Source organism: Carya illinoinensis, chromosome 2 (genome assembly GCF_018687715.1).
Source record: "Carya illinoinensis cultivar Pawnee chromosome 2, C.illinoinensisPawnee_v1, whole genome shotgun sequence".
Taxonomy (NCBI): Eukaryota; Viridiplantae; Streptophyta; class Magnoliopsida; order Fagales; family Juglandaceae; genus Carya; species Carya illinoinensis.
In genome coordinates, this window is record NC_056753.1 from 31,813,366 (window position 1) to 31,840,896 (window position 27,531).

The 27,531-nt window shown below is 35.6% G+C and overlaps 4 protein-coding genes across 5 annotated transcripts; 2 read left to right on the top strand and 2 right to left on the bottom strand.

The window, feature by feature from the left end:
• Positions 1 to 1,217: 1,217 nt before the first annotated feature.
• LOC122300957 (WD-40 repeat-containing protein MSI4-like) lies at positions 1,218 to 7,295 on the top strand. The gene is made up of 15 exons (XM_043111979.1): positions 1,218 to 1,479; positions 2,330 to 2,393; positions 2,950 to 3,036; positions 3,160 to 3,222; positions 3,331 to 3,396; positions 3,562 to 3,636; positions 3,938 to 4,013; positions 4,341 to 4,566; positions 4,892 to 4,973; positions 5,200 to 5,273; positions 5,393 to 5,504; positions 5,588 to 5,662; positions 6,370 to 6,449; positions 6,625 to 6,724; positions 6,932 to 7,295. Exons 1-15 carry the CDS (start codon positions 1,352 to 1,354, stop codon positions 7,025 to 7,027), a joined length of 1,404 nt encoding a protein of 467 aa, XP_042967913.1. The 5' UTR covers positions 1,218 to 1,351; the 3' UTR covers positions 7,028 to 7,295.
• Positions 7,296 to 8,642: 1,347 nt separating this feature from the next.
• LOC122300956 (transmembrane 9 superfamily member 7) lies at positions 8,643 to 13,675 on the top strand. Of its 2 annotated transcripts, none has more exons than XM_043111977.1 (7): positions 8,643 to 8,894; positions 10,048 to 10,212; positions 10,334 to 10,443; positions 10,614 to 10,722; positions 10,796 to 10,908; positions 12,004 to 12,154; positions 12,251 to 13,675. In XM_043111977.1, the coding sequence occupies exons 1-7, from the start codon at positions 8,781 to 8,783 to the stop codon at positions 13,406 to 13,408; spliced, it is 1,920 nt and encodes a 639-aa protein (XP_042967911.1). In that variant the 5' UTR covers positions 8,643 to 8,780; the 3' UTR covers positions 13,409 to 13,675. The 2 variants fall into 2 exon arrangements, with proteins under 2 accessions (XP_042967911.1, XP_042967912.1); XM_043111978.1 differs by having other exon boundaries at positions 8,732 to 8,894; positions 10,048 to 10,183.
• Positions 13,676 to 15,197: 1,522 nt separating this feature from the next.
• LOC122300958 lies at positions 15,198 to 18,097 on the bottom strand. The gene is made up of 6 exons (XM_043111980.1): positions 17,322 to 18,097; positions 16,648 to 16,700; positions 16,219 to 16,306; positions 16,029 to 16,127; positions 15,584 to 15,708; positions 15,198 to 15,488 (listed from the first exon to the last, which is right to left on the bottom strand). The coding sequence occupies exons 1-6, from the start codon at positions 17,967 to 17,969 to the stop codon at positions 15,458 to 15,460; spliced, it is 1,044 nt and encodes a 347-aa protein (XP_042967914.1). The 5' UTR covers positions 17,970 to 18,097; the 3' UTR covers positions 15,198 to 15,457.
• A 1,064-nt stretch (positions 18,098 to 19,161) lies between these two features.
• Positions 19,162 to 26,833, bottom strand: LOC122300959 (beta-galactosidase 1-like). Its single transcript, XM_043111981.1, has 19 exons — positions 26,299 to 26,833; positions 26,001 to 26,096; positions 25,798 to 25,910; positions 25,629 to 25,695; positions 25,417 to 25,509; positions 25,118 to 25,261; positions 24,582 to 24,670; positions 24,336 to 24,441; positions 24,153 to 24,240; positions 23,057 to 23,175; positions 22,769 to 22,933; positions 22,382 to 22,560; positions 22,160 to 22,269; positions 21,901 to 22,010; positions 21,658 to 21,768; positions 21,472 to 21,582; positions 20,851 to 21,056; positions 20,327 to 20,663; positions 19,162 to 19,743 (listed from the first exon to the last, which is right to left on the bottom strand). Exons 1-19 carry the CDS (start codon positions 26,476 to 26,478, stop codon positions 19,633 to 19,635), a joined length of 2,535 nt encoding a protein of 844 aa, XP_042967915.1. The 5' UTR covers positions 26,479 to 26,833; the 3' UTR covers positions 19,162 to 19,632.
• Between the last annotated feature and the right edge of the window lie 698 nt (positions 26,834 to 27,531).

Here is a 27,531-nt window from a genome sequence, read left to right on the forward strand (position 1 = left end):
ATATATTTATAATTTTACTTGACATGTATTTATAATTTTACGTACGATACTCTTAATTTTATAATTTTTAACATATCAATAATAAAATAAACTAATTTTAAGTGAAAGATAAACTGCATTAACACAGCTTAAATATTGGTTTTTAGAAAAAAACATAGCTTAAATATTTTGTGGGCACATAATAACTTTGTCATCTATTTTTATTCTCTCCCTCTCCAACAAAAATCTATTTTATAATCTTATAGAGACAAATATTGTACACAGTAACTTAGGTTGCTAGAAATTATGAATATATGAAAATAATGCATCAAAAACTTAGATAAACGGACAGTTAAAAATAAAAAGGAAAACACTGAGGCCACCGCTGATGGCTCTTGCTGGGGCCACCGTTGGCTCAAATTTTTTTTTTTAATTTTTTCTTTTCCTTAATGATTAAGAATTTTTTTAATATTATTATAATTTTTTAAAATATTTAAAACTATTAAAAATGATTTGAAAAAAATAAAAATTTTTTTTTCTTTCTTTCGCCTAACGGTGGCCGGAGCCACCAACGGTGAGTGTAGCACCGTCCAAATAAAAAATGAGTGAGACGTCATTTAGTCCTTATTTTCTTTTTAGAAAGGTTAAGGGTTATTTTGGTTATATAAAATTAAATTATTTTATTTTATATAATTATTATAATTTTTTTAAATTTTTATATAAAATATAATAAATAATTTAAAATTTTAAAATATTAAAATAAAAATAATATTAAAAAATTATATTCTAATAATATTTATTCAACAAAATATCTTGTATCATCTAATTTGAATTGTGTAATTAAACGAGACCTAAGACGTCTTTTGGATAGTAAATATGTTTCATCTCATCTAATCTCATCATTATAATATTTCTAAATTTTCATATAAAATATAATTTAAATTTTAAAATTTTTTAATTTTTTAATAATAATAATATTAAAAATAATATTTTAATAATATTATTTTTAATTTTTAATTTTCATTTTAATTTATCTCATCTCAACTCATTATTTAAATAATATATAAATATTATCTTTTAATGCGTAAATTTCGTATATATTTTTTTTAAAAATAATAAATTTAATATTAGAAATAAAATTTTTTTTTCTCAAGTCCTAAATTTATTGAATTAATCTGTGAAATTGTAGAAAACTGGAAATTACTTTCCTCTCTCCTTTTCCATTCGCGCCTCTGCACTGCAGTATTGACAGACTGTAAAATAGGACAAATACACTGACAATCAAGACTCGAACGCACTCGGGTATTCTGGAGGGAGAAGGAGGCGAGAGAGCTACCGAGCTACCAAGAGAGAGAGAGAATCGGGGAGTAAAATGAAGGACAGAGGTAAAGACACTGAACCGTCGGTGGATGAGAGGTACACGCAGTGGAAGTCCCTTGTGCCGGTGCTCTACGACTGGCTCGCCAACCACAACCTTGTCTGGCCTTCTCTTTCTTGCCGGTCTGTACAACTCACTCTAAAACCCCACCTTCTCCATTTTTCATCTCTCTAGGGTTTCTCTTTTATTTTGTCCCGCCCCACATATCTCTGGTTTATTCCGAAGTTACGTTTGTTACCCTTTGGGTTTTAAAGTCAGGTAATATTAGATTTTGGTGTCTCTCTTGGAAGCTCGGAACTGTTTTTTTTTTTTGGTGGGGGGGGGGGGGGGGGGGGGGGGTAGGAGGGAAGCAGAGGAAAGGAAAGTGAAGTAGATTGAAACGGTGTTTGTTGGTTTTACGATGCGTTCGTTTTGGGAATTTGATGCAAACTTATGAAGAAAGTGCAATGTAGCTGCTCCTTACGACCATCTTTTTTTGAAAAGTACTTTACGCCTATCTAATATCTATTGAGGGTTTTCTTTAAAGACCTCCTACTCTTTAATGCATTTACTTTTCTGGGGGTTTTGTAATGTTGATTTTTCTGTCTCTTTGAATGCTGGGAAAAGGTGGGTAAAGAAAAGAAAAATAGAAGAGAGGAAAATAGTTGGATGATTAGCGTTGGTTTTTAGTTTTATGAGGTATTGATCTCTAAAATGGGAGGAGATGAGGAGTTGTCAAGACCCTCTTTATTTCTGTCTCTGGGTTTTCTTTATACCACCCAAAATTCATTAATTTTCAGATGTTCGACGATAATTTATTTTTCAGAATGCTTACGAAAAAATTGGCAGATAGGAAAATGTGGGTAAAGGAAAGGATAAATGGTTTGTTATGTGTAATGCTCACTGCTTGTTAGGTGATGTGGCTATACTTCATTTATACTCAAATGTCTAATAGATATTAAGCGATCCTTTCTATGGCTTTTGTATTGATAGATGGGGTCCGCAACTAGAACAAGCCACTTACAAGAATCGTCAACGTCTTTACCTTTCTGAACAGGCAAGATGATTTTCTCTTGTAGCGTTTGTATCTGCATCTCATTAATGATTGTGTCAGCGTTTTATTGATCTGCAATATTTGTTGGAAAGAAAAGGAGTAGTTACCACTTAGTTGATTTAATTATTATAATTTCTGGGAATTAGTTCGATTTGTTTATTTTGGAAAATGAGTAAATCCGTAAGTAAAGTGCATCCACAAGTCTTCTAGGAACTTGAAGCACCTACTTTTGGTGGCATATTTATGCAAAAAATAAAAAAAAACCATCACGAAAGTGCTTTGTTGAAAATATGTTATGCATTCTAGATTATATCATCCAACGGCCAAATCTTTCGAAGGTGTATCACAATTATGTGTGATATGAAAAATGGTCTGCTTTGTTGAACTTCTTGCATGTATATGCAATAATAAAAAGCACTTTTGTTGCCTGCTAATATGGGTTTGATGTTATGTCACTGTGCGATATTGTTTTCTATTGTTGTGCATAATCTTTTTTACAATGGAATTATTTATGTGGATTTATTCTAGTGGATTTGTCTACCTTGGCCTTTTTACTCAGACTGATGGCAGTGTTCCAAATACTCTTGTCATAGCAAACTGTGAGGTTGTTAAACCTAGAGTTGCAGCTGCAGAGCACATATCACAGGTGATATACCGACCAAATATATTATTCATAATTCCACATCCCCCCTTTTTCCTTGTTCTTCCATGAAGATTTGATCTCATTTATTGGGTGCTCTTGGTATCCCTTGGTTGCTTGATCTCACAGTTCAATGAGGAAGCACGTTCTCCCTTTGTGAAGAAGTTCAAAACTATTATACACCCTGGCGAGGTACTCGTAGCTTTCAAATAAAAGTACATTCTTTTAGAATGACAGAAAATGAGGAGCTTTGAGTCCTTTACTACAGAATATCAAATTATTATTATTATTTTTTTGCAGGTGAACAGAATCAGGGAACTCCCGCAGAATAGTAAGATCGTGGCCACACACACCGACAGTCCTGATGTAAGTGTTTCTTTTTCATGCTCACTTGCTATCTCTCTCCCACTGTCTCTCTTCTTACCCTTTTTATTCCTGGTTTCAAGCTATGTGTTATCTTTGAATTTGAAGTTAAAAAGCTAGGGGAGCTCCATACGCATCCATGCATTAAGTTTTCATATGATGAGACAGGTTTTAATCTGGGATGTTGAGGCTCAACCAAATCGTCATGCTGTTCTGGGAGCTACAAATTCTCGTCCAGATCTGGTGTGCCCTTTGTACATTATAGTTCTTAATATATTCTAATTTATTTAGGTTGGCAATCTGAAACCGCGCCAGCTGTTAGCTGTTAATGGCCATTAGTAAATTCTAGGATTGGCCTTATTTTTATTTCAAATAAACTGGGAATTCGTTTCTTCTAATAGCTATGTTATTTGTTCTGTCTTTTTTTTGGAAGAGAGAGAGAGAAGGGGGGGGGGGGGGGTTTACAATTTAAGGCAGGCAATTATTAATTAGCTCTTTTTTATGACAGCAGGCAATTATTAACTTTAAACACATCATCTTGCAGATATTGACTGGGCATCAAGATAATGCTGAATTTGCTCTGGCTATGTGCCCTACTGAACCCTTTGTGCTTTCTGGAGGTGTGATTTCTTTTCATATTGTTAATTCAACGATACATGATACAGCATCGATGAATTTATAGTTTATCGTGTCTTCGCTGATGCCATTTTGTTTCTAATTAGTGATGCCAACTAATTAACCATATGGTATGAACTTTTTCTCACTTATTTTTGGAGGAATGTCAGCCTTTGTAATTAAATAACTTTACTTCATATTATCTCAAATAGAATTAGAACTCACATCCCCTTTGTGATGTTGAACTGGAGTTGGTAATCTTTTTACTCTTTGTAACTTGTTAATTATTTTTTCTGAAATCATCTTATTGATTGGAGAAATTTTTGTGATAGGCAAGGACAAGTCTGTTGTTTTGTGGAGCATCCATGATCATATTTCTACTTTAGCAGCAGACACAGGAACTACAAAGTCTCCAGGGTCAGGTGGCACCAATAGTAAACATGCCTCTAAGGTCGGTGGGAGTACTGATAAACCCATTGACAACCCTTCTATTGGTCCAAGAGGTATCTACCAAGGGCACGATGATACTGTAGAAGATGTGCAGTTCTGCCCATCGAGGTAGCTCTCATCAATCATGGCCTAATGCTTCAATTATGTATTGTTACATGGTTCTGTGTCCATTATTTTTTCTTCTTGGGGTATAGGTGTTCATATAATTGCAATTTTGCATTTTCAGTTCCTGGTATGAGCATGCTCTTTATTTTTTATTTTTTTATTTGATATCTATCTCCTGGAAATTAACACTGTGAATACATTTTGAGAATAAATGAAGATCTTCCCTATTTTGCGAATGTTATGTCCCTTTTTTTTCAACAGATATGTTAGATAATGCTTTTTTCTTATTTTCTGATATGCATTTTGTTATTTTCCATGTGTGTTGAAGTGCACAGGAGTTCTGTAGTGTAGGTGATGATTCTTGTCTCATACTATGGGATGCCAGAGTGGGATCTACTCCAGTTGTCAAGGTTGCAATTCTCCCTTTTATGTCTATCAGTTTACTATGACCTGGAAAGCTGTGCTACAGTACTAAAGCTTTTCTACATATGCATGGTTTTCCTATACACAAGTTTCGGTTCTTTTCTTGTCTTGATCGTTTTAGTGATCTGATCCCACTTCCTTCTTATATCAAGTAGGTTTTGTGTTGTAGAACTGAATATGCTATTGCCTTTTCGTTGGCTGTCATTTGGGCAGGTTGAGAAAGCTCATGGTGCTGATATACATTGTGTTGATTGGAATCCTCATGATGTAAATTTCATCCTGACAGGGTATTAAACTATCTCAGGCTTTGCATCTTTGTCAGTTTCTTAACTTATTTTAAGTTAGCATTTTTATTTGCTGAAATGGCCTATTTTGTTTACTTGCATTTGCTTTTTTCCCGTCTCAGGTCTGCTGATGCTACTGTTCACATGTTTGATCGCCGTAATCTCAGTTCTGGAGAAGCTGGATCACCTGTTCATAAATTTGAAGGTCACGATGCTGCTGTCCTCTGTGTACAGGTGACAGGAACATTTGGGCTTATTTTCTCAGCTTCATATTGCTAGGTTTTAATTTTAACAGAAATCATGCATTTCTTTTCCAGTGGTCTCCAGACAAGTCATCAGTCTTTGGAAGTTCTGCTGAGGATGGCATTCTGAACATCTGGGATCATGAGAAGGTGTAAAGCTATGCATTGTATTTTATTACAGCTTTGTGTTCCCTCTCTCCCTCTCATGGATACCCAATTATTTAGTGACAGCAATGAGGAAAGTCATTTTTTTCATGGTAAAAAAAGCAGTGTAATGATGGATCTACACATGGGAAGATTTGTAATGGGGGAATAACCGGTAAAAAAAAAAACAGATTTGTACTCGGGGAATATGGTGAAAACCTTCAAGTTCAAGCTGCTTTCCACTGACACAATTGTCTTATAAATGTGGCTTGAATTCTCTGTTGGAATTGGTCCTTGCACCAGCTGATTTCCTAAATAAGGCTGTTTTAACCATTGATTGGTATTGAGGGTGGTTTTTTTTTCCATGCTTATTCAGAGTGCTAATTTTCTGCTAATACCAAGCTCCTGGCAGTGTTGAAAATAATTTTGTTTAGTACATACGCCGGATGCTGTGCTTTGATATCAAGGGTATCATTGAAAGGGGTGGGTAGGGGGGTGGAGTTGGGTGGGGGAAGGTGATGACTGTCCCCCTACTTCTATTTCTTGTTCTTCAATTGTGTTTCAAGTGAGCTAATATGAACACCCTGTTTCCTTGAAGAATCAGGAAATGAAGAATTTTTTGTTTGTTGATGGTTTGCTCATCCCTGGTCATTTTAGCAATTAAGTTTCCCATGTTATATGAATAACTGATTCTATTGCCTTTCGGCTTTCAGGTTGGTAAAAAGGATGACTCTGTAGGATCAAAAATGCCAAATTTTCCTCCAGGCTTGTTCTTCCGACATGCTGGGCATAGGTATGAATTTTTGTATCTTCTTTGTATGTGTTTGGCTATCCATTAGACAATGGATCTGTATTGAAATGTTTGACTACTTTTGGTCTTATTACTAGTTTATTCGATGAACAAGTACTTTGCGCTTTCTGACTAATGCTTCCATACTCAGTTGCTGACTTCTATTAAATGAATGTAGGGACAAGGTTGTTGACTTCCATTGGAATGCATCTGATCCATGGACTATTGTCAGTGTGTCTGATGATTGTGAAAGTACTGGAGGTGGTGGCACACTACAGGTAATTAACATATTTCTCGACTGTAGCATCAGGATGTTTAAGAACTTGTAATTTTTTGTATGGTAATATAACAGCAAAAAGTATCAAAGGATAGCTTTAATAATATACGGCTTGATGAATCCGAGAATGTACTCGAAGATAAGATAATGATTTAGGTTATGGAAACAGTACATTCCCTTGGATGAAAGAGTGATTGTTTTGGTGCAGATATGGCGGATGATAGATTTGATATACAGGCCTGAGGAAGAGGTTCTGGCTGAGCTGGATAAGTTCAAGTCGCACATCTTAACATGTTCCTCTTGATTCTAATTAAAGAAGTTAAAAAAAAAAAAAACTTTGGATTTCTAATTTGCTCAGGTCATTGACTTCCATGTCAAGTATGGAAAGAAACCTTGTTAGTATAGTTTTTGGTTGGCTCGTTAGGTGCAAAAACTGCACTCAATTCTGTCATGATTTGTGTCTGTGAGATGGATCTTATTCCAATATTTACTTGGATAAACGACTTGTTAATGATGCTTTTCTCGGGCTGCTCTGTTTGCACTTATTCATAAAATCTTTGATTATCTGTCAACAAAAAATGGTTTGCTCATGAACCTTTTTATATATTATTATTCTAATGCACAAGTGGTTTGCCATCTCGTGGTAGGAATGGAAACAAGTGACCTTTGGACGCTTAATTGTTAATTTCATCCTCTACAAATTCAAATTGCAATGAAACTGCAAAAATCATATTTTTCCTCTTTAAAACTTACTTTTTAACGATTTAGATGCATCTCAAGTAGGTTGCACAGGTGATTTTAATAAGAGCTTTATGCTATAACCTCACACGCCACACAGGCCACACTTTTTTTATTAATTTTTTTAAAAAATATTTTTTAGGTTTATTCTTCTTAAATTAATTAATTTTTTTTTACTTATATCATATACTACATATTTGGTAAAAGAAAATTTTCTTTTAATAATCTGCGAGTCCCCTTGATTTTATGTTTTTGCACAGCTGTCACACTTTTAATGCAAAATTTTTTCACATCAACTATTCTAAAAAATATGAATTTTAATTTTTTTTTTTTAAATTATAATAAGTTAACACATGAGTTGATCCCACCTGAGTTAATTCAAATACAATTGCCAGTACCCGATAAGCTAAATAGGTTAAATAAAATAGAGACGATTTTTCTTAGATTAAAATAGATAAATTTGGCGCAAGCGTTTGTAAAAATATGGATCCCATCTTAAAAAGTATATAAAGAAAAAGAGTATTACTTTTTAGTAGAATTTATTTTTGAGTAGTTCTACATAGACTTACACTTTTATTTACAATTTTATAAGATTCATCTTGTTTTTTTTTTTAAATTTAATTTTCATAATTTTCAATGTATTATTAACTGACATCCGAAAAAAGTATTTTTTTTTAAATATATTTAATATTTTTCTTTTTTTTTTTAAAAAATGGCCTGTATTCTTAGCATTGCCAAAAAAATAAAAACCAAATACAAAGCAAATAATAAAGGAAAAAAAAAAGAAAAGAATGCAAGCGAGACAACCACTTAAGATGGTGGTTTAGTGATCCATGAGTTTGATAGTAGGCATTAGATCCTGAGGTCAAATCTTACAACGAGAAGTACTCAGAATTATTAGTGACCTATTATCTTATAGACTATTGATATTCTCGTGAGTTTGGGTTCATGCTATAAGTCAAATTTGACTTGTAAGAAGCACTTGTGGATCTTGTTGTCTAGGTCTCTTGTTTAGCTCTTCAGCGGATTAGGTACTACTATGGTCACGTCATGTAAGAAAGTCATCTCTAATTGTCCACTCTAACCTTTTTTTTTAAAATAAAAAAATAAAAAAGAAAAAAAAGAGGGAGAGAAGACAGAACCAAAAAAAAAATTAATATATATATATCATAGGTCGAACCGTGGAGGCAGTAGAAACCAAACCTGTACGTTTCGTACGTAGAATATACATCCCAATCATCCATCTCTCTTACCACTAATCACTCCAGAAATACCTCAGACCCTTTCCCATCTTTCTCCCTCTCGCAGAAGAAGAGGATATGGGTACTCTCCACTGCCATACGACGACGATTATTCTTTTCTTGGTTCTCCTGCTCGTCCCCTCAGCCTACTCCTTCTACCTCCCTGGCGTCGCTCCTCGCGATTTCATAACTGTATTGTTCCCGAAATTCTAACCCCTTCATTATTTTTAATGTTTCGTTCTTTGAACTCTGCTGATTCTTGCTTTGCTTGTTTAATTGTCTATTGTGGGTTTCTTTAGTCTTTGTGTTTTGTTGCATTGTGGGTTCTCTCTGCTAGGAGTGAGACAGTCTTGGATCTGGGTATGTGGGTTTGATCTAAATTTAATGTTTTTTTGTGTTATTGTATCCATGGAGTTGTTTGTTTTTGGATTTTGTGTTGTTTGGATCTGGGTGTTTTTTGAAGTTACCCGTTTGTTTGCCTTTAGCGTGCCAGATGGACCTCGTGATTTAAGAATGGGCTTTTTTTAACGTTGTCAATTATTAGATCTAACAAATAAAGAACTAGTCTGATCTATGCGCATGTTTTGATACCACTTAACGCCATGCTTTATGGTTTTATTGGTTGAAAATTAAACATGCTGTAGAAATTGTGTGCAATTTCGTAAAAAGAAGAAGGTTGAATTAAGAGGCTGAATAAAACATAATAAAATAAGACACAAAACTAGTACAAATCCGTAAATAGAATGCATGGAAGCTATTTGGGATTTGACAGTGTTGTTTACTCTTCCATTTTTCTTGTTTGAACAATGGAATCTAAGTGTTGAGCATATTTCGTTGAAATGAGGTGGTAGGATTGAAGGGTAATGCTTGGAGAATGAGCATCTCATGGATAAGATATTGAACGTGCATGGCTGGGAATTTAGTGTAGCCGTAGGACTTATTACTTATTAGCAATGTGGATAACTGTATGATGCATATGGTGGTGCCACCCAACAAACCCAAGAAAGGATATTATGCAGGTGGTAGGAGTGTTCTAATACGATTAGTTTAGGTATCCTATCTTTTTTTTAGAGATTCCTTTGTGTATTACATGGTACTTGAAGCCATTCTTATTGGAATGAATTTTACAAAATCAGTGCTATCATCACTATTGGCAGAATAAGAAGCCTTTCTCAATATCTCATTATTTCAAGTGCACATTAAGTTGGACAAGTAGTTTGAATGTACATTGACTTATACATTCTGTGGTGTTCTTTCTGTCTTATATGAGGAAATATCCTCTTTTTTGTCTGTGCCATCATTTGAATTTGGCTGCCTATATTGACTTACTGCTTACTTTGAACAGGGTGATCCACTGCCTGTCAAAGTGAACAAATTGTCATCTACTAAGACACAACTTCCATATGACTACTACTACTTAAAGTATTGCAAACCTTCAAAGATTTTGAACAATGCAGAAAATTTGGGGGAAGTTCTCCGAGGTGACCGCATCGAAAATTCTGTCTATACTGTGCGTATTAATACCATTTTTTGTGTTAAGAATGCGAATTGCAAAGAAATCATTTGCATATACTCAATTTGGTTCTTGTTCAATGTTTATCGTTGGTCTAAATTTATGAATTATACCCCAGTTCGAAATGAGGAAGGATCAGTCGTGCAAAGTTGCATGTAAAAGTCATCTTGATGCTGAATCTGCCAAGAATTTTAAGGAAAAAATTGATGATGAATATCGCGTTAACATGTAAGCAATGAACATACTGCCTGTTTGATCTATACAACTTTCTTTGTCACCTTTGATGGTTTGCCACTGTTTTGTTATGGATTTTACCTGTTTTCATTGATGACAAGCATTAAATAATACAGAAATGCCTAATATATTCCCCTTTGTTCTGAAATCTCCAAAATGTGCAGGATTTTAGATAACCTTCCTGTTGCTGTTCTTAGACAGAGGAGGGATGGAAGTCAGTCAACGACATATGAACACGGTTTCCGTGTTGGGTTCAAAGGAAATTATATTGGGGTATGCTTTGGAATCCAATTTCCAGTTAGAATAAGTGCTTTTATGCTATCTTACACATTTATTTGTTCTACAGAGCAAAGAGGAGAAATATTTCATAAATAATCACTTAAGCTTTAGAGTCATGTATCACAAAGACCCGGAGACTGATTCTGCTCGGATAGTTGGTTTTGAGGTTATTCCATACAGGTCAGGTTCTTTTTTTCTTGCTTTTGTTGTTGGTTGGTGTTGCATTTTTCTTGCAGTGCAATATTAGTTTAGCTCTATTGAGTCTATGTTGTGTATGAGCAATGAGTAATTAATCTTGTTGACTGCTACTGCACCTTCAATTGATAAGTGCTATTAGATGGAAAATAAGAGAATAAAGATGACTTCATTGTTGATTCTTTAGAGGGTCCTTTCATTCAAATGGAAAGGTTTTTGCTTGAGGATGTTTTTGAGGGTAAACATGTTTTTGCTGTTATTGATGTGGACAAATGTAACATAAAGAAAGATACATGAATGGGGATAATCTAAATGATTTTTCGTTTAGCATTTCCTAGCTCCTAGTCCCTAGCTTGTATTTAGGTGTTTCCGCTTGCATACCCTTGTGTGCTTGGGCTATGCCTATTTATTTGCCTTAATAAAATCTCTTATTACTTATATATAAAAAAAAAGAAAAGAAAAAGAAAGGTACATGTGTTTGTCAGAAATACGAGAGGGAAAAGGTGGACGGATTTGATGATCCTACCAAGAGATGATTATTCAGAATTAGCTACTTCATAAATAAGGTTTGAACTAGGGAAGAGTTGTCTATGGAATGAAATGCTATAACTTTTCTCTGTTTGTTTACAGCTTTAGTGTAAAATTTAATTTGAAACTGAGCTAGCCTTTATCCCACAACATGATCTTTTGTTTATTAGACGCTGCAATGTTGTTTGAAATATATTGTCCTTTCCTTTTTATATCATATTCTATCATGCTACATTCTTTCCAGCTTTCAGTGTTTTTCATGTAATTGAATGTTTCTTCTGATTTTTAAGAGTATGTGGGAGTTTCATTACAGATGCTTGTTTATGCTGTTTTTTTGCATGCGGTTTGCTGCATCTTTTTGGAGTGTCCTGCTGAACTTTATAGAAAAGATGAAATATAGGCGTTCTATGTGATTTGATTTGAAAATAGATTACAGAATGAACTATAGCAAACTTTTTATGAAGAATAATGCAAATTTGCCCGCTATCTTCTGTAATAATTAGATTAGTTTGTTGTTCTCTTCTCATTTGACTCTTGTAATGCTCCAAACAGCATTAATCATGAATACAAGGATTGGGATGATAAGAATCCTCAATTAGCAACATGCAACAAAGACACCAAAAATTTAGTACAAGGTAACAATGTGCCACAAGAAGTTGACACAGATAAGGATGTTGTTTTTACATATGACGTTACGTTCAAGGTACCTGCTTATCAAGCCTTTGCCTATTTTCCTCCATTAGACATCTTCTTTGTCCCTAATTAGGTGTTAACTTGTGCTGCTCTTGTCTTTTCTCAGGAAAGTGAGATCAAATGGGCATCTCGTTGGGACACATACCTCCTCATGAATGATGATCAGATCCATTGGTTCTCCATCATAAACTCTCTGATGATTGTCCTCTTTCTTTCTGGCATGGTGGCAATGATCATGATGAGAACTTTATACAGAGATATTGCCAACTATAATCAATTGGAAACCCAAGATGAGGCTCAAGAAGAAACAGGATGGAAACTAGTCCATGGAGATGTTTTCAGGCCACCAATCAATTCTGGTTTACTTTGTGTCTATGTTGGTACGGGTGTTCAGATCTTTGCAATGACACTTGTGACAATGATATTTGCATTGCTTGGTTTCTTATCTCCTTCCAACAGAGGAGGGCTTATGACTGCCATGGTTCTGTTGTGGGTTTTCATGGGCTTGTTTGCTGGTTACTCCTCAGCACGTCTGTACAAAATGTTCAGGGGCACAGAGTGGAAGAGGAATACCTTGAAAACTGCATTTATGTTTCCAGGTATTCTTTTTGGAGTGTTCTTTGTTCTGAATGCATTAATCTGGGGGGAACAATCTTCTGGGGCCGTGCCCTTTGGGACAATGTTTGCTCTTGTCTGCTTATGGTTTGGCATATCAGTGCCCTTGGTCTTTGTGGGGAGTTATTTGGGTTTCAAAAAACCAGCCATGGAAGACCCTGTGAAGACTAACAAAATTCCTAGGCAAATACCGGAGCAGGCATGGTACATGAAACCGATCTTCTCTATTCTCATTGGTGGCATTCTTCCATTTGGGGCTGTTTTCATTGAGCTCTTCTTTATCTTGACATCAATATGGCTGAACCAGTTCTATTACATATTCGGCTTTCTCTTTATAGTGTTCACGATCCTTCTAATCACTTGTGCGGAGATAACGGTTGTTCTCTGCTACTTCCAGTTGTGCAGTGAAGACTACTACTGGTGGTGGAGATCTTACCTGACTGCTGGCTCCTCTGCACTCTATCTTTTCCTCTACTCTGTCTTCTACTTCTTGACCAAGTTGGAGATCACAAAGCTGGTTTCAGGCATCCTTTATTTTGGATACATGATAATTGTATCATACGCTTTCTTTGTCTTGACGGGTACTATTGGCTTCTATGCATGCTTCTGGTTTGTTAGGAAGATCTACTCATCTGTTAAAATCGACTGATCAAAAGATGCAGTAATATGGGGAAAGATGAATTTATGACCATCAGAGAGCAGAGAAGGGATAAAGGATAAAGATTTAAGAGAAATTTTCTTCCCACTCGCCAAAAACCGTTTCTATGTTGTTGATAGTAGCATGAGGCTTGGCCTGTTATTTTGTTTTACACCTTTGTTAATTTCATGAACTGTACCTCAGTAATTACCTTGCAAGCATCTTGAGCAGGGACCTTGATGAATGGATACTTGTACGATATCCATATGCTTACAACAATTATATGTCCCAAATCTTATTAATACTGCTCTAGTGGCATGCCGCTACCCGAGTTTGCGTTTGATGTCAATAGCATGCCGCTTAACAGAAGTTTGCAAACGAATTGTCAAGATTTTATGTCACAGACCATTTCAGTACAACAAGGGAGGGCTTATCTACATTAGTCATCAACTTGGCAGCAAACAAGAAATCACACCATAAATGTAACGTCGCTACTTATTTCTGCTACAATCAGCCCGGTATAAGCGGAGGAATCTCATCATTTGTATGGGACTACTGTGGAGTGAAGGAAATGTGAGGTTTATTTCTTTGTTGCTACCGACAAACTTTAGCTTTATAGTTTTTAAATTGGTCCAGCTTTCACTTTGTATCTTTTCATATTCGTGACATAACCCACTTAATCGACCCACGTAATTGTTAATTAATCCCACGGTATGAATAAGTGGTGTCCCTATCATATTATAATTATAATATGTGATGCCAATTAATTTATATTTTATGATAATTACATTACATATCATGATGAGATAAGTATGCCATGCCATCCATACTCCAGTCTCCAGGAGTATTTATTGATTTTCCTATGCACTACATGGGCATGGACTAACATAAGTAGGGATGACAATACGTTATACGACTCATGAATCCAATACAAATATGATACAAAATTATCAAATTTGGATTTAATAAAAATAAGTTCGGATCAAAATGGTTGATATGTTAAGATGCGATTAATAAACAAGTTAATAACATGCCAACCCATTTAGTCCAAAATCAAATGGCAATAACTAGTTTAAATTTTATTTCAAATTATAGTTTTATTATTGTTAGGTTATAATATTAATATTTCTTAATATGTTTATGTTTTTATTGTTGAAATTGTAATTCTAGATTTATGCTCATTTGCTATTATATGATTTGTAGTATTAGTTTTATTATAGGTTAAAAATTTGAAAAATATTGATATTTTTTGTTTGTAGGTAGCCTTATTATTATTTTTAGATATTGTGGCTAATAATAAATTATATTAATTAGGTTAAATAGATTAAGCGTGCTAGTTCAACCTATTTAAATGAAATGAATTAAAATGAGTTGTATGGTGTTGAAATATTTATAATTAATTATTAAATTAGTCAAAACAAATGACACAACACAACCTGTTTTTTATATGAATCATATTACAATTTGAATGTTTGCATCGTTTATATTAAAAGATCAGATTGACTCATATATTCAAATGTCTATGACTTGATACAATACAAACATGACCCCTGCAAACACGACCACCTTGTTACATAAGTTTTACCATGGCAACCTTTCGAAAGCCGCAGAGAATTTAGAATTTTAGACGGGTGGGGCAGATGGCATTGCCCCAGGTAATAATCCTTTCGAGATGGCTCTGTTGCATGGTCCCCTACGGCTGCAGGTAGTCTTTGTACAAGACACACAAGGCCCCTGCCTAAAACCCATACACAACTGGAAGCTCAATGCTTAAAGTAGTTCATTCTCCATGGTAATCCTCTCACACAACTGGAAGCTCAATGCTTTCAATAGAATAGAATGCACGCGGCATGCTACATTTCAGATACACAAGATTGACTAGCTTCCACCGGAAATTCCAAAAAGGAAAATTTGAACACAAGAAGTTATGGCTATTTTCCTGTTTAAAAGGGTGACCAAAGAATCACAGGCAGCCAAAAAGTCCCCGTTTCGTAGCAGTATTGAATATACAAACAATAGAAATGAATCTCGTGAGCAGAATCAGCAAAACCAATATAGTTTTCACCCCAAGCATGATCTCGATTTTCTTTGCCTGCACATGTGATGGAAAATGCATTAATATAAGCACGGTCCAAACAAGGTATTTTTTTTGGGGGGGGGGGTGTGGAAACCATCACTCGAGCATACCAAAAAGAATCCTTCTTTTCTCGTGCTAGTAACTCTTCAAATGAAATGTCAGCAAAGTCCGTATCTGTGGTTTCCATCAGCTCACTAGATTTCTTCGACTCCATGGAAGCACTAATTTCAAGCATCTTATGAAAGAGAGAAGGTCAGAATCATCAGCATATCCTATCAGAATGGGTGTGGTAAAAGACATTGCAGACTTCATCTGGTTCAGTAGAAGTGAAGCGAAGAGAGAGAAAATTTTGGCAATTGTTTACCTTGTTTAAAAAAGAGAATCAGGAAAGGAATTTGGAAAGTTCAGTGGGAGTAAAAATATTTCTGTGAAACATCATTCGAAACGATGGAAGGAAAATATGGTAGTGAAAGGAGACAAGCTTCACTAACAATTTCTCGGCTACACAATTAACTTCTATAAGCAGGCCATCTACAAAAATAAAATTAAAACTACCTTCTTGTATGCTGGAGAGAGTTTAAGCTGCTGTTGAAGCCAATTATAAACAAATGCATCATCTTTTAGCCTCCGTTGTTCTAGTTCTACTTTGTATATCTGAAACATCAATTCATTGATCCACTTATGGATTTGTATACAATACTTAATAACCTCAATTTCCCACCAAATTCAGAAAATAGGTATTAACCTGCTGGTGAAGGCGGTCGAAGGATGATCTGTCTGCCCTGCACAGTAGAGCCTTTGTTATGGTGAACTTACGTTGGATGACCTCAGCCCTGTTAGGAAAACAATCATTGATATGCATATAAGAAATAAGGATTAAATTGTTCAAGGAATACTTTGGGGATTAGAATTACTGGGAAACTATCATGTCAAAGTACGGTATTCAGTGCTTGTAAAAGTTCGACATTTGGAAAACCTCAGCAACAACAAAAAGCTATACTGTAATCACGAAAAAGTTGAAAATTACTGAACAGAAAATAACAGTCAAGGTTACATATACTTAAAGAAGTTATACAGGCTAGGATGATTCTACAACAATGGTTACCAACAACATTTACAGAATGAGAAGTGTAAGAATACAAACTCAGTTTCCTAGAAATGATTTCGAACATACTTGTGCTGTAGCTCATTTCTAGCCTCAATCAAGCAATTAGCAAACTCTCCAACCTGCAATATGAGAGTACAATATGAATAATAACATTGAAGATGCCGGTGTGCTTAAATCAACAATATTCAAACTTTCGAATTTTTGCAGGAGTCTCCTGAATAACAATAAATGTTGTAGGACCTAGTTTATATGTCTATCCCACTCCCACTATAGGTTCTAAATTTGTGCGTGAATTCTAGGGATCGTGAACCTAATTCTAGGGATTGAGAGTTGTTTAAACAACTCGCTCCAAAAAGGGACCAGGCTATCATGTCAAACAACTCTCTTCTTGTTTTGGGTTAACGTAGAAGAAGAATTCCTTTTCTATCACAATATTCAACATTGGTAGTGAGCTCAGCACAAAAACAAACACCATCCCGCCAATGAACCTATTACAAAGTAACAAACACCCACTTACATATAAAAGAAAAAGAAAAATAAAAAAGTAACGAACTCTCAATGCTCTTAAAAATGCACAATCTTTACACAACCAAATATATAACAAAATCCCTATAAATATATGTATATATATATTTATAAAAAAATCAATTTTAAGTTATCCAATAGCAAATGTATTCAACAAAAAGATTTAAAAAGTAAATTTTTTTTTAACCATATATATCGGGTAGAAATTAGAAAACCTGTGCCAGTGTTAGTCCCTTGGTTTCATTGCACTTCACAAGCTCGTCGTAATGTTGCTTGATCCTCCTCTGCATGGCACTACTTGACGAGGTAAAGGGATAGAAGCAAACCAAATCATTATTGACCTGATAACCCGAATCCAAAATTTCTCTCCCCACGCACCTGTCTTCACCACCCTCGTCAGCTTGCAAATTCAACCTCTTCTTCCTGGCCCTCTTCTTCTTCTTCTTCTTCTTCGCCGTCTGATCTCCAATCGACTCCACCCCCTTGTCATGCAAACACGACCCGTCTGAATCCTGGTCACCACTCTTTTCTTCACTGAACAAACACTCCCAATTCGGGGAAGCAGAGGGCAAGATCTCCAAAAGCAGCGGAAGGCCCCAATGGGTCGGGTCTTTTTCACGGCTTTTACCCACAGTTTCTGCCGAATGTCGCTCCAATCTCAAAGGGTCGCTCGGAATTGGATTGTGGATATGTACCTCGTCCAGCTTCTGCTCGGTTTTCTCCAGTCTTTTGTACAAAGGGTAAGAGAAAATAAAGAGAACTAAGCTGAAGAAAAAGACCAAGAAGCAAAAGTAGAACATAGTTTCGTATATTTGTGAGAGATTCTCCATTGCAAATAGACAAACTGATTCAAAATTTAACATGAACGAACGTATAGCCGCCCTTATAGCGCGTCATTTAGAGAGATTGAGTGAGAGAGAATTTTGTGGGTAATGTTAGAATCGCTGAACTTTGAGATTATTATATGCGCGAGGCAGGGTTCAAACTTCAGATGAGGGTGAAATTAAGTTCCTCGTACGCAATGCTACGTAGGTTCTTTTTTTTTTTTTTTTGAATTATGTTTAAACAACCATCCTTTTATTGCAGTTACAATGTTTTAATATTAATTTTATTTTTAATCACGTGTATACAGAATTCAATTTTAGTTATAATAACAATGAAGTTTTTAATTTTAATCATTAAATATATTTTTAAAACTAGACCCTATTTTTTTAAAGAATTTTAAAACTGTATATAATATTACTCATGTTACATAACACGCTCTCGTCTCATTATGTAAAATATGACACTTTTAGATCAATCTTTTAAACAATTTTAAAGATTGATGAGATGGTATCATATTTCAATAATTAAAATTAGAAAGAGGCATCGTGCATTAAACTTTAGAAACTTCTAATCCTATCCATACCGCTCGACTTGGACTCTCTCCCCATTTTGTAATTAAATAAAAAACTGTGAGGGCTGTGTGCGCATGAGTCATGACCAATCAATGGGTCATGCAGTCAAACATTTGTCTCCATGGTATCCGTTTGGGAGGGGATAAGGTCTGCCTAATAAGGTTTTATCAACCTTGATCCTTCAATGCGTCACGTCCTATAAAACTAGACATTCGATGTTAAAAGTAGAGTCCAATGGTTAACGTTTTGGAAAGCATTTATGGTATTATTAATGTCAATGGCCGACTGGTACACGACCACCTAATGCAGCGACTTTCATTAGAAATTATATAATCGGTCGAAATTGCAGTGAGAAAGACGCAATGTCTTCTTATGTTAAAAATGGAGTTAATCTATTGCATTACGGAATCTCTACTGGTCCCTTCGAAAGCTCAGGCTGCTGAAAGAGTGGACTTTTATCACATGCAATAGTCAAGGGAAGTTAACAGAAAGCTAATACTCCTGTGCCGATCACTAGAACACAAAGGACACTTCAATCAAACATAAAAGTGGCATGCATGAGGAATGGGGTTTGGTTCCAGTTTGAATAAAGCGGCTTCATCTCTTGTGTAATGTTTTGTGTCCCTTCATGTGCAAAGACATGCCCAACACAGACATCTACAAAGTTTCAACATCATTATAAGATGCTCAACACACAAGTTGATATAAGCTTTATAACATTATTTGCTTCCAGGCCATTCTTAGAACAGAAACCAATGAAACAATTGCTTCCTAGAAAGTTGCAAGGAAATTCAAATATAGCATTACCGGAACCAGAGGCTTCCAGTTTCTAAAACAAAGAGGTTGCACATGGACTCAATTTTTTGTATCATCTCAATGTGCTTTGACTAAACACTTTCTCTTCTACCTTCATATAGCTTGCATAAAGCTAATCCACAATCATTTTAACAATCTGTATAGGCTTTCAACCAGATGGTGTGTTGTATATTTGTACAACTTCACCTTGGAAACGCCAAATGAATGGTCACGCTGATCTGGATGTGTTGATAATTTATCTGAAAATAGATGGACTGAAGACGATCTATTGGAGTCCCAGGAAAATCAATCTACGACTTTTATCTCATTTACTTCAACTGCAAATGGCCTCCACAGAAAGTTTCTTCATGACATTTGGACATGGATCTCCTCCGAAAATTTCGGGTGCCACAGTTACCGAGCAGAAGTTCTGCCCAACACAATTCTGCAAGAAGCAGTCATTGTTTAGTATGCATCCAGGAAGGGAAAAAGGACATTAGTACAAGAACCCAGTAGGAAAACATAATGATTAGAGATAAAAAGTTCAGTTGGCCTGAAGATTCGACATTTTAGAGGATTCAAAGGTTGAAAGTTTTAAGAAGTTTTGCCTCTTAACTCGGTCCTGTTGGAGCATTTGTTCAAGCATTAAAAGTAGAAGTATAGACCTATTATAGCATACTACTAAGAATATGGGAGTTTGATGACAATGATGAGCAGAGCCATGAAACCCATCTCTCAAACTTGATACACCCAACAGGGATTTTGAGGTTAAGTTACAGATAAGCTAATCAATTTTCCTGCTAAAAATATGGGGGGCTTAAGGATTTTTTCTCCATCACCGGATAGCAGCATCCTCGAATTTCTCCAACTTCACTTTTTCGGAGTGTTTTATTTTCAATTTTTCTCACTCTCCACCCAGGTGTTTCTAATGTATATAGTGTACCTGGTTGCACCTTTGGTCATTGCTAAAAGTATCTTACTTATCGAAAAGTATAGATGACATAAGTAGTGAAAGGTTGTAGTAATACCCTTTGAAAAGCGTCATATGATTTGTGGGCATGACAGCTTCCCTCCTGGAAGCTTCCACAGACCCCTTCTGGTGTTCCAAAGCTAGCAAACTTTATCGATGAAATTTTCTGCCCAGGGCCACACCATAAATGAGCTTTAGGTCTGAGAGGTTTATTGACTTTGCCAGACGCTTGCATCTGCCAATTCATGAGGGTCGGCTGCCACTCATAGATATTAGCACATACACTATCCATTTCTCTTCTAACCAGAAAGATCCCATTTGGGTCTCCACCCCATTCTTCAAAAACAACCAGCAGATTCCCGGTTGGTTTTAGCCATGAACGAGGAACGTGATACCTGAAATTATTAGCCATTATTCAGTTCACTAACAATTCATTACCAGCATAACAAAGCTCTAAGATGGGCGAAATTTTAGGAGGTATATTAAGTTGAGTATGGTTTGAACTATTGATTTCCATAATTGGAAGCAAGCAATTATCACTGCAAATGCTAGCTTGGCTCATTATTAGAGTTTTTCTCTTACCATCTTTGGGAAGCCTCCCCACAATTGCTTAAGCACTTCTTCTCATTATATGTTCCAGCATAATTGCATTCACCACAAGTACCAGATGATTTATATGCAGGCCAGTAGCGGCCAAGACTTTGTCCATTTATCCACACTTGACCTTTAGCCATGCTGCCCATATCCAAGGCTAATGGAGAATTTCCAGCAGGAGCATTGAACATAGTCTGAAACATGGAAGGATGTCAAATCTAGCCTTAACAGAAAAGTGCCGCTTAAAAGGATGTGCTTGGATGCACTTTCTCATTATGTCCAAAGATATCTGATATATATATATTTGTAAATAGATTTCGACTTAATTATCTTCTTTTTTTCAAGACAAGCATATTTTGACAGCTGTAAGTCACCCCTGGCTTAAATGGCAAACATATATGTTTTTCTTTTAAGAACCTTTCTTATAGGTATGTTTTTGTTTTCAGAACTAAAACCAAGATATAAGAGTGCCAAGTCAAGAATGACACAATTACCCAAATAAATATATTTTGATGCAACCCTAAGTAACAGCTGACAAAGTTCACATGCATTTCATTTCCAGCCTCAGAAGAGTAACAAGAAACATTGCTTAAGGTTTTGGGTGCTTACTTTGTACCACATCATAGGCCGCCTTCGGGCAACAAGAGACCCCTCAACCCACTCGACTGAGGAACTCCCACTAAGCGAATGAAGACTCAAGGATTCTCCTTTAAGACCAATCTGATGACAACGATGCAATCAAATGATCTGTATAATTTCAGGGAAAGAAGACAGTAGATATCTTTGAAAACAAACCTTGTAAGACCATTTCTGCCATGACAAGTCTCTTCTCCCGTCATTGAGGCCATTCAATGTTATTGGGCCAAGAACACCAGTATTCCATCTCTCAAAATGTGGACCAACATTCTGAACTTAGATCAGACAGGAGAAAGAATAACTAGGACAGTTAATTCAAAATTCCATGTCACAGAAAATCAGATGTGTGAATCAGTGTGTGGGTGTGGGAGAGAGACAGACAGAGAGAGGAAAGGGACAAACCGGGAGACCAACGGCAACACTTAGAAGTGAGATTTTGTTAATTCCAGCTCTCAGCTTCACACCCTCACTATATGTTACTTTAGGAAATCCTAAACTTCCATAGGCGGTTCCTGATAAAAAAATAATCAAGAAAGTAACATGATGGCAGAAATGGTCAAGCTATAAACAAGCACACTCCTGATTGAAGTCTTGAAATAAAATAGGTTAAAATCTTCCATAAAAGGAAAGAATGCCCTGAAAATGGCTAAGTGCAGCCTACCTGAGAGTTGACCGTTGATGAAAACATGCAGAGCATCACCAGCAGATAAGACTGTAAGAACAGGATATTTTCCGGTCTTCAAAAATCCTTCATTGGAGTCAATCTTAACACTGGGGATTATGGGACATAAAATTTATAAGAAAATATTTAGTGAAAAGAATCACAAGGAAAAGAATGGAAAAAAAAAAAAAAAAAAAAAATGAATAGATTTATGTTACTCACTCTGTTGAGTACCACAAGTAGTCAGAAGCATCTTTTGTTATATTTATCTGCTCCAACAACCCAACCATCGTGAATGAACTGTCATCATAGGAGGTTGTCTCTTCATCGTATGCCTGCCAAGAGAATCCTCCATGAACAGGAACACGAGTCATCTTCATCTGTGCACTTTGTGCACCAACCTGTATGGGAATTTTGGCACATAATGTCAAAAATGCATCTTCCAAGGCAAAATCCTCTTTTTCTTTTTTGAGTAAGAATATGACAAATAAAAAAACACCAAACATTTAGACACTACTCATGACAATCATGACTAAAGAAATTTAACTTAGAGAGAAGGTGGAAGAGGGAGAAGAGAGTTCAATTTATCACAAGGTATTTTTTCCTCACCCTGGCAGTGTTGTATACAGTGTTCTTGCAGTCTGGAAGAATGCTGATAGACCAAGGAGGCAGATTGTAATGCAAATTCCCAAATGCCACTTTTGCAAAAGATCTTGGATTGTAATTTGCAAGGAATGCAGCACAAGCTCCAGACTTTGACTTGAATACATGAGCCTGTAAGCCAATAACGAAATTTTAGGAGTATGTTTTGGTTCCAAAGTAATTTAAAGTTGGCTGGATGATTCTTGGAAAACTGAAGTTAGTTTAACCTCTCTTTAAAAAAAAAACAGGTCTGACCTCTTGATAATTTCCAAGTGGTGTCACAGTGGGCTCTCCAGATACTAAAGCTGGTTCACACAACTTTATTGCTCTATGCAAATCTTTCAAATGACCCCATTTAGGTTGTCTCAAAAGTCCTGCATAGAAAGAGAAATAGTAACCTTCAATTCATCCAGAAACTACAAAGCGTTTCAGACTTTTTGATGCAGTTAGTCTTATATAGGAAAAAGATTATGAAGAAAAAATAAGGGAGGATTTTTCTATCTTTCCATGTTTTTGGGTCGAAAATGGTTAAATAGCCAAAGAACTTTCAAATATGCTCAGTGCAAATATAAAAATACTCGATAAATATAATGAAAACTAATTTTGATCATTTGACAGCTTAAGGACCCACCAGATAACAGGTAGCATCCATCCAAAATTTTGCATTCATATCATGGTAAATTCTTGAGCTATCACAAACTTTAGTCATCTTTGGCAAACTTTGGTCACAAGATGATTATATGATCGAAGGCTGAAGAGGAAAAATATAACCAGGCCAGTTGCAGTCACCTTTGTCAAACTTTGTTTATTAGATAAATGGTTTCACCATTCTTTGATCAATATAATTTATTTATTTATCAAAAAAAAAAAGGATAAATGGTTTCACCAATCAAATGATTGGCATTTGTTTTGCTTACAAGATGTTATCATTAAATTCTTGTCACCTATTACAATGTCATTGATATCATCATAATATTGTCATCACAAGCACAACACATAATATGGACAGTTATAGTCCCTATTTCACTAGCACAAAAGGACTGAAAAACTGAATTGTGCCTTGTTTTTATGGTGAAGTGACAGCAGCACCCATTCCACGGTGATGTGACAGATGACTCTTGGTGACAGCTTAAAAGCTAATCAAGTATGAAGGAACTGAACAATCAAATAAATCTACATAATATGAAGGAAAAATTTACGGAACATACAAACTCCAAATACGAAATAGTCAAGAAGAGAATAAATTGCCAAAAAATTGATGTCAGCTTCTAAACATAACCTTTGAAGAAGAGAGCTATAAATGCTATAGTAATAAACATTTCTTCTGTGATGCTAATTTCATTGCACATACCATATTCGTCCAGAGGAGCATCATAATCATAACTGGTAGCAATGAAAGGACCACCAGCAGTTCGGCCAAAATTTGTTCCCCCATGATACTGCAAACATAAAAACAAAACAAAAAATGAACATCAGTTTAGTCAGTTGAATTATTCAGGCTATTGGGCCCACTCCGTACAAGCAATTAAGTTACCATATAATAATTAATGAATGATCCCCCCTTTTGTATAAATCTTGCAACTGAAAATGCCAAGTCTTCAGCTGGTCGATAAGGAACTGGACCTCCAAACTCAGTATACCTGTATGGGTGACAGGGAAAAGAAAGGATAAGCAATCAGAATTAGTTCTTGGTCAGTGGTACAAGGATAAGAAATTGATCTGTTCATCAGAGAACGAAGGAATATTGTGCGAAATTCAAGCTATAAGCACAAGAAGTTACCAGCCAGTCCAGGCTTCTGTCCACATCTTGGGCTTATAAGCCTTGTTGGGAGAGAAATAGTCACAATAGAAACCATTGCAAGTGTTAATCTGTTTGGAAATATTAAAAAATTAGGATGAATTAACCTGCAGAACCCGAAGACGTGATACAACTATGGTTTGAACAGCCAAATATACATCACTCACACAAAGTACATTATGAAAATATGGCTGGGTTTTAAGCTAGGGAAAGGTACAGGAATTTTTCATATGACCCACTAGTTAATGAAGTTCAAAAGTTTATGTGCGTGCGAAATAATCAACTAGTAAACAGAGCCATCAATCTGTCATTGAAAAACTCAAACGTCAAAGGGAATTAAATAATGACAACGGTAACTGAGGACGGCTAAAGAGTGATTTTTTTTTTTTTTGATAAGTAATAAACTTTATTGATCGAATGCAACTAGGCAAAGCCCATGTACACGGGCAGTGAATTTAGTGAACACGCTAAGAAGAGATAAAGAAAATACTTAAAGGAATGAACTTGGCTGCCCTTACAATAGGATCAGGGGCATCATCTTGCTTGCACATGATCCATGGAACACCGGTGCCAAGCCCCAGTGCCATATGGGCTGCCCATTTGGTGTAAGCTTGACCAGGTGCGCCGATTTCATACTCCATGGGTCCATATTCATTTTCAATCTGTATCAAACATTTGCAGAGAAAGATACTTCTCTGAGTTTAATAGCTCATGATGGTATTGACGAAGTTAGAAAGGTCCGACTCAAATTCAATTGGAAAAGATTATAGCAGTTCATTGGATGAAGAGAAAGACCAGAATAGAGTGCTATGCGAACCTGGGATAGAATAATTGGACCACCTTGAGACTCGAACAACCTTTCAGCTTTCATCATATCGACAATCTTCTTTGTGAATTTTTGCATTTGAAACTGCATTATAGCAAACGAAAAACCAAACTCAGTACAGAAAATAAATCACAATCGACGAAAACAGAGAGAAAATGACATTCATTACGTAACATTAGGTGTAAGAATCGGAAGTCTCTAACCTTGAAAGGCCCATTGTCTGTTCTGAAATTGATACCTCGAATGTACTTCAGCCAAACAGGGAATCCCCTGAAAAAGAGAAAAATATAGAAACTTCTGCTTATTTTTCAAAACTTCATAGTAAATTAAGAGAAATTTTCACACTTGCAAACCAGACAATTATAATATTACCCAAAGTTCCACTCAGCACAAACGTAAGGACCAACCCTGAGATTAACATAAAGGCCAGCTTGCTTCACCAACTTGATAAATTTAACCAGATCATAGTTCCCCTCAAAATAATACTACAACAGATAAGAACTGTCAGTAAAAATAAATGGCAATGCAAATAAAATTTCAAGCGCATTAAAGAGAAAGCTGCCATTATCCAGTACCTGGCCAGGTGAAGGCTCATGCCCATTCCAGAAGACATAAGTTTGAATCACGTCCAAACCTCCTTCCTTTGCCTTCTGAATAAGATCCGGCCACATCTGAAACAACCCAAAAGACTCAAAAGTCAAAACTTAAAAAACAAAAGAGAGAAAAGCAGAACCATTTTTAAGAATAGAAAATGAAAAACTAAAAGGGTGGAAATTTCAGAGGTACCCAGTTAAGGGAGAAACACCAAAAAAAGAAAAACTGGGAAAAAATCAGAAAATCACTGAAACCCGGTAAGCACATTTGGAGTACAACCTCGGGAGAGCTTCTTGGATAGTGAATGGATCCAGAAATGAGAATCCTTCTCTGCCCATTGATGGTGATAGCCTTAGAGTCATAGGACACAGAGGCTTTGGCAGAACCAAACCACAACAAACCAAACAAAACCACCGTTATCGCATCCCACACTACATGCTTCAAGGCCATGGTGACCATGAAAAAGCAGCCCCTCTTTGTTGGGCTTCACAAAACAATGTTGTTATTCTTTCTCTCTCTTTCTCTCAGCACTTTATTCTAAGCTTCTTTTCCTGGAGATAGAAAGAGGAAGACAAGGAAACCAAGCCAGCTGGGTATGTCTTTCTTGGCTCCTTATCTTTTCTTTTAATTTTCCTTTCCTCCGAGGAAAGCTGAGCAGGGAGGGAGAGTTACAGAAAATGAATGAGAAAGTTTCAGTCCTTCACACCCTACTAACCAAAACACGGAAAAACGAGTTTCCGACTGCATAATCAGAGCACATTACTGTGGGTTTTGCGCTGCGATTAAAAATGGTTTGGCAAATTCGCAAAATGAAGGTGCTCTCTGTCTGGCTTTTAAACACTGAAGGATGGACAGCCTGTAAGTGAAAGCGGGGCCTACTTTGAAGGTGCTTTTTGATCTCTCACAATTTATTTTCGCTTTTTTTTTTTCATTTTAAAAAATAATTAGTGAAGACCAACTTTCTGTTCGGCAGTTTGTTAACGTTTTGACAACGAAAAAAAAAAAAAAATCTCAGCCCAATTTAAACATTCGCGGTTCAACTACAAAATTACAAATCATCAGCAAATAATTACGAAGTTTTTTTTATTTTTTAAAAAAATAATAATTATAACGTATATAAGTATCATATAATTATTTTAAAAAAATAAATAAATATAACATTTATATGAAAAAAATTAATTAATTTTTTAATAATAAACCTTACTCTTTTTTAAAATGACTACACGATGCTTATATATTTTACGATTATATATGATATTATTCTATTTTTATATGTGAGATGTGCTACTATGCCACCCAGTAGTTATCATTGGGTGTGGCACAGATCAAATTCATTTTTTAATTTTTTTTTTTTTTTTTTCATATTTTTTAAATATATTTAAATATTTTTAAAAAAATATATTAATACAATAAAAATTATTTTCTTAATCATTAAATTAAAAAAAAAATGATAAACAATCAACTAAAGCGATACACTTGGGCAACAGAGTAGGGTTTTCCTTTTTATATATA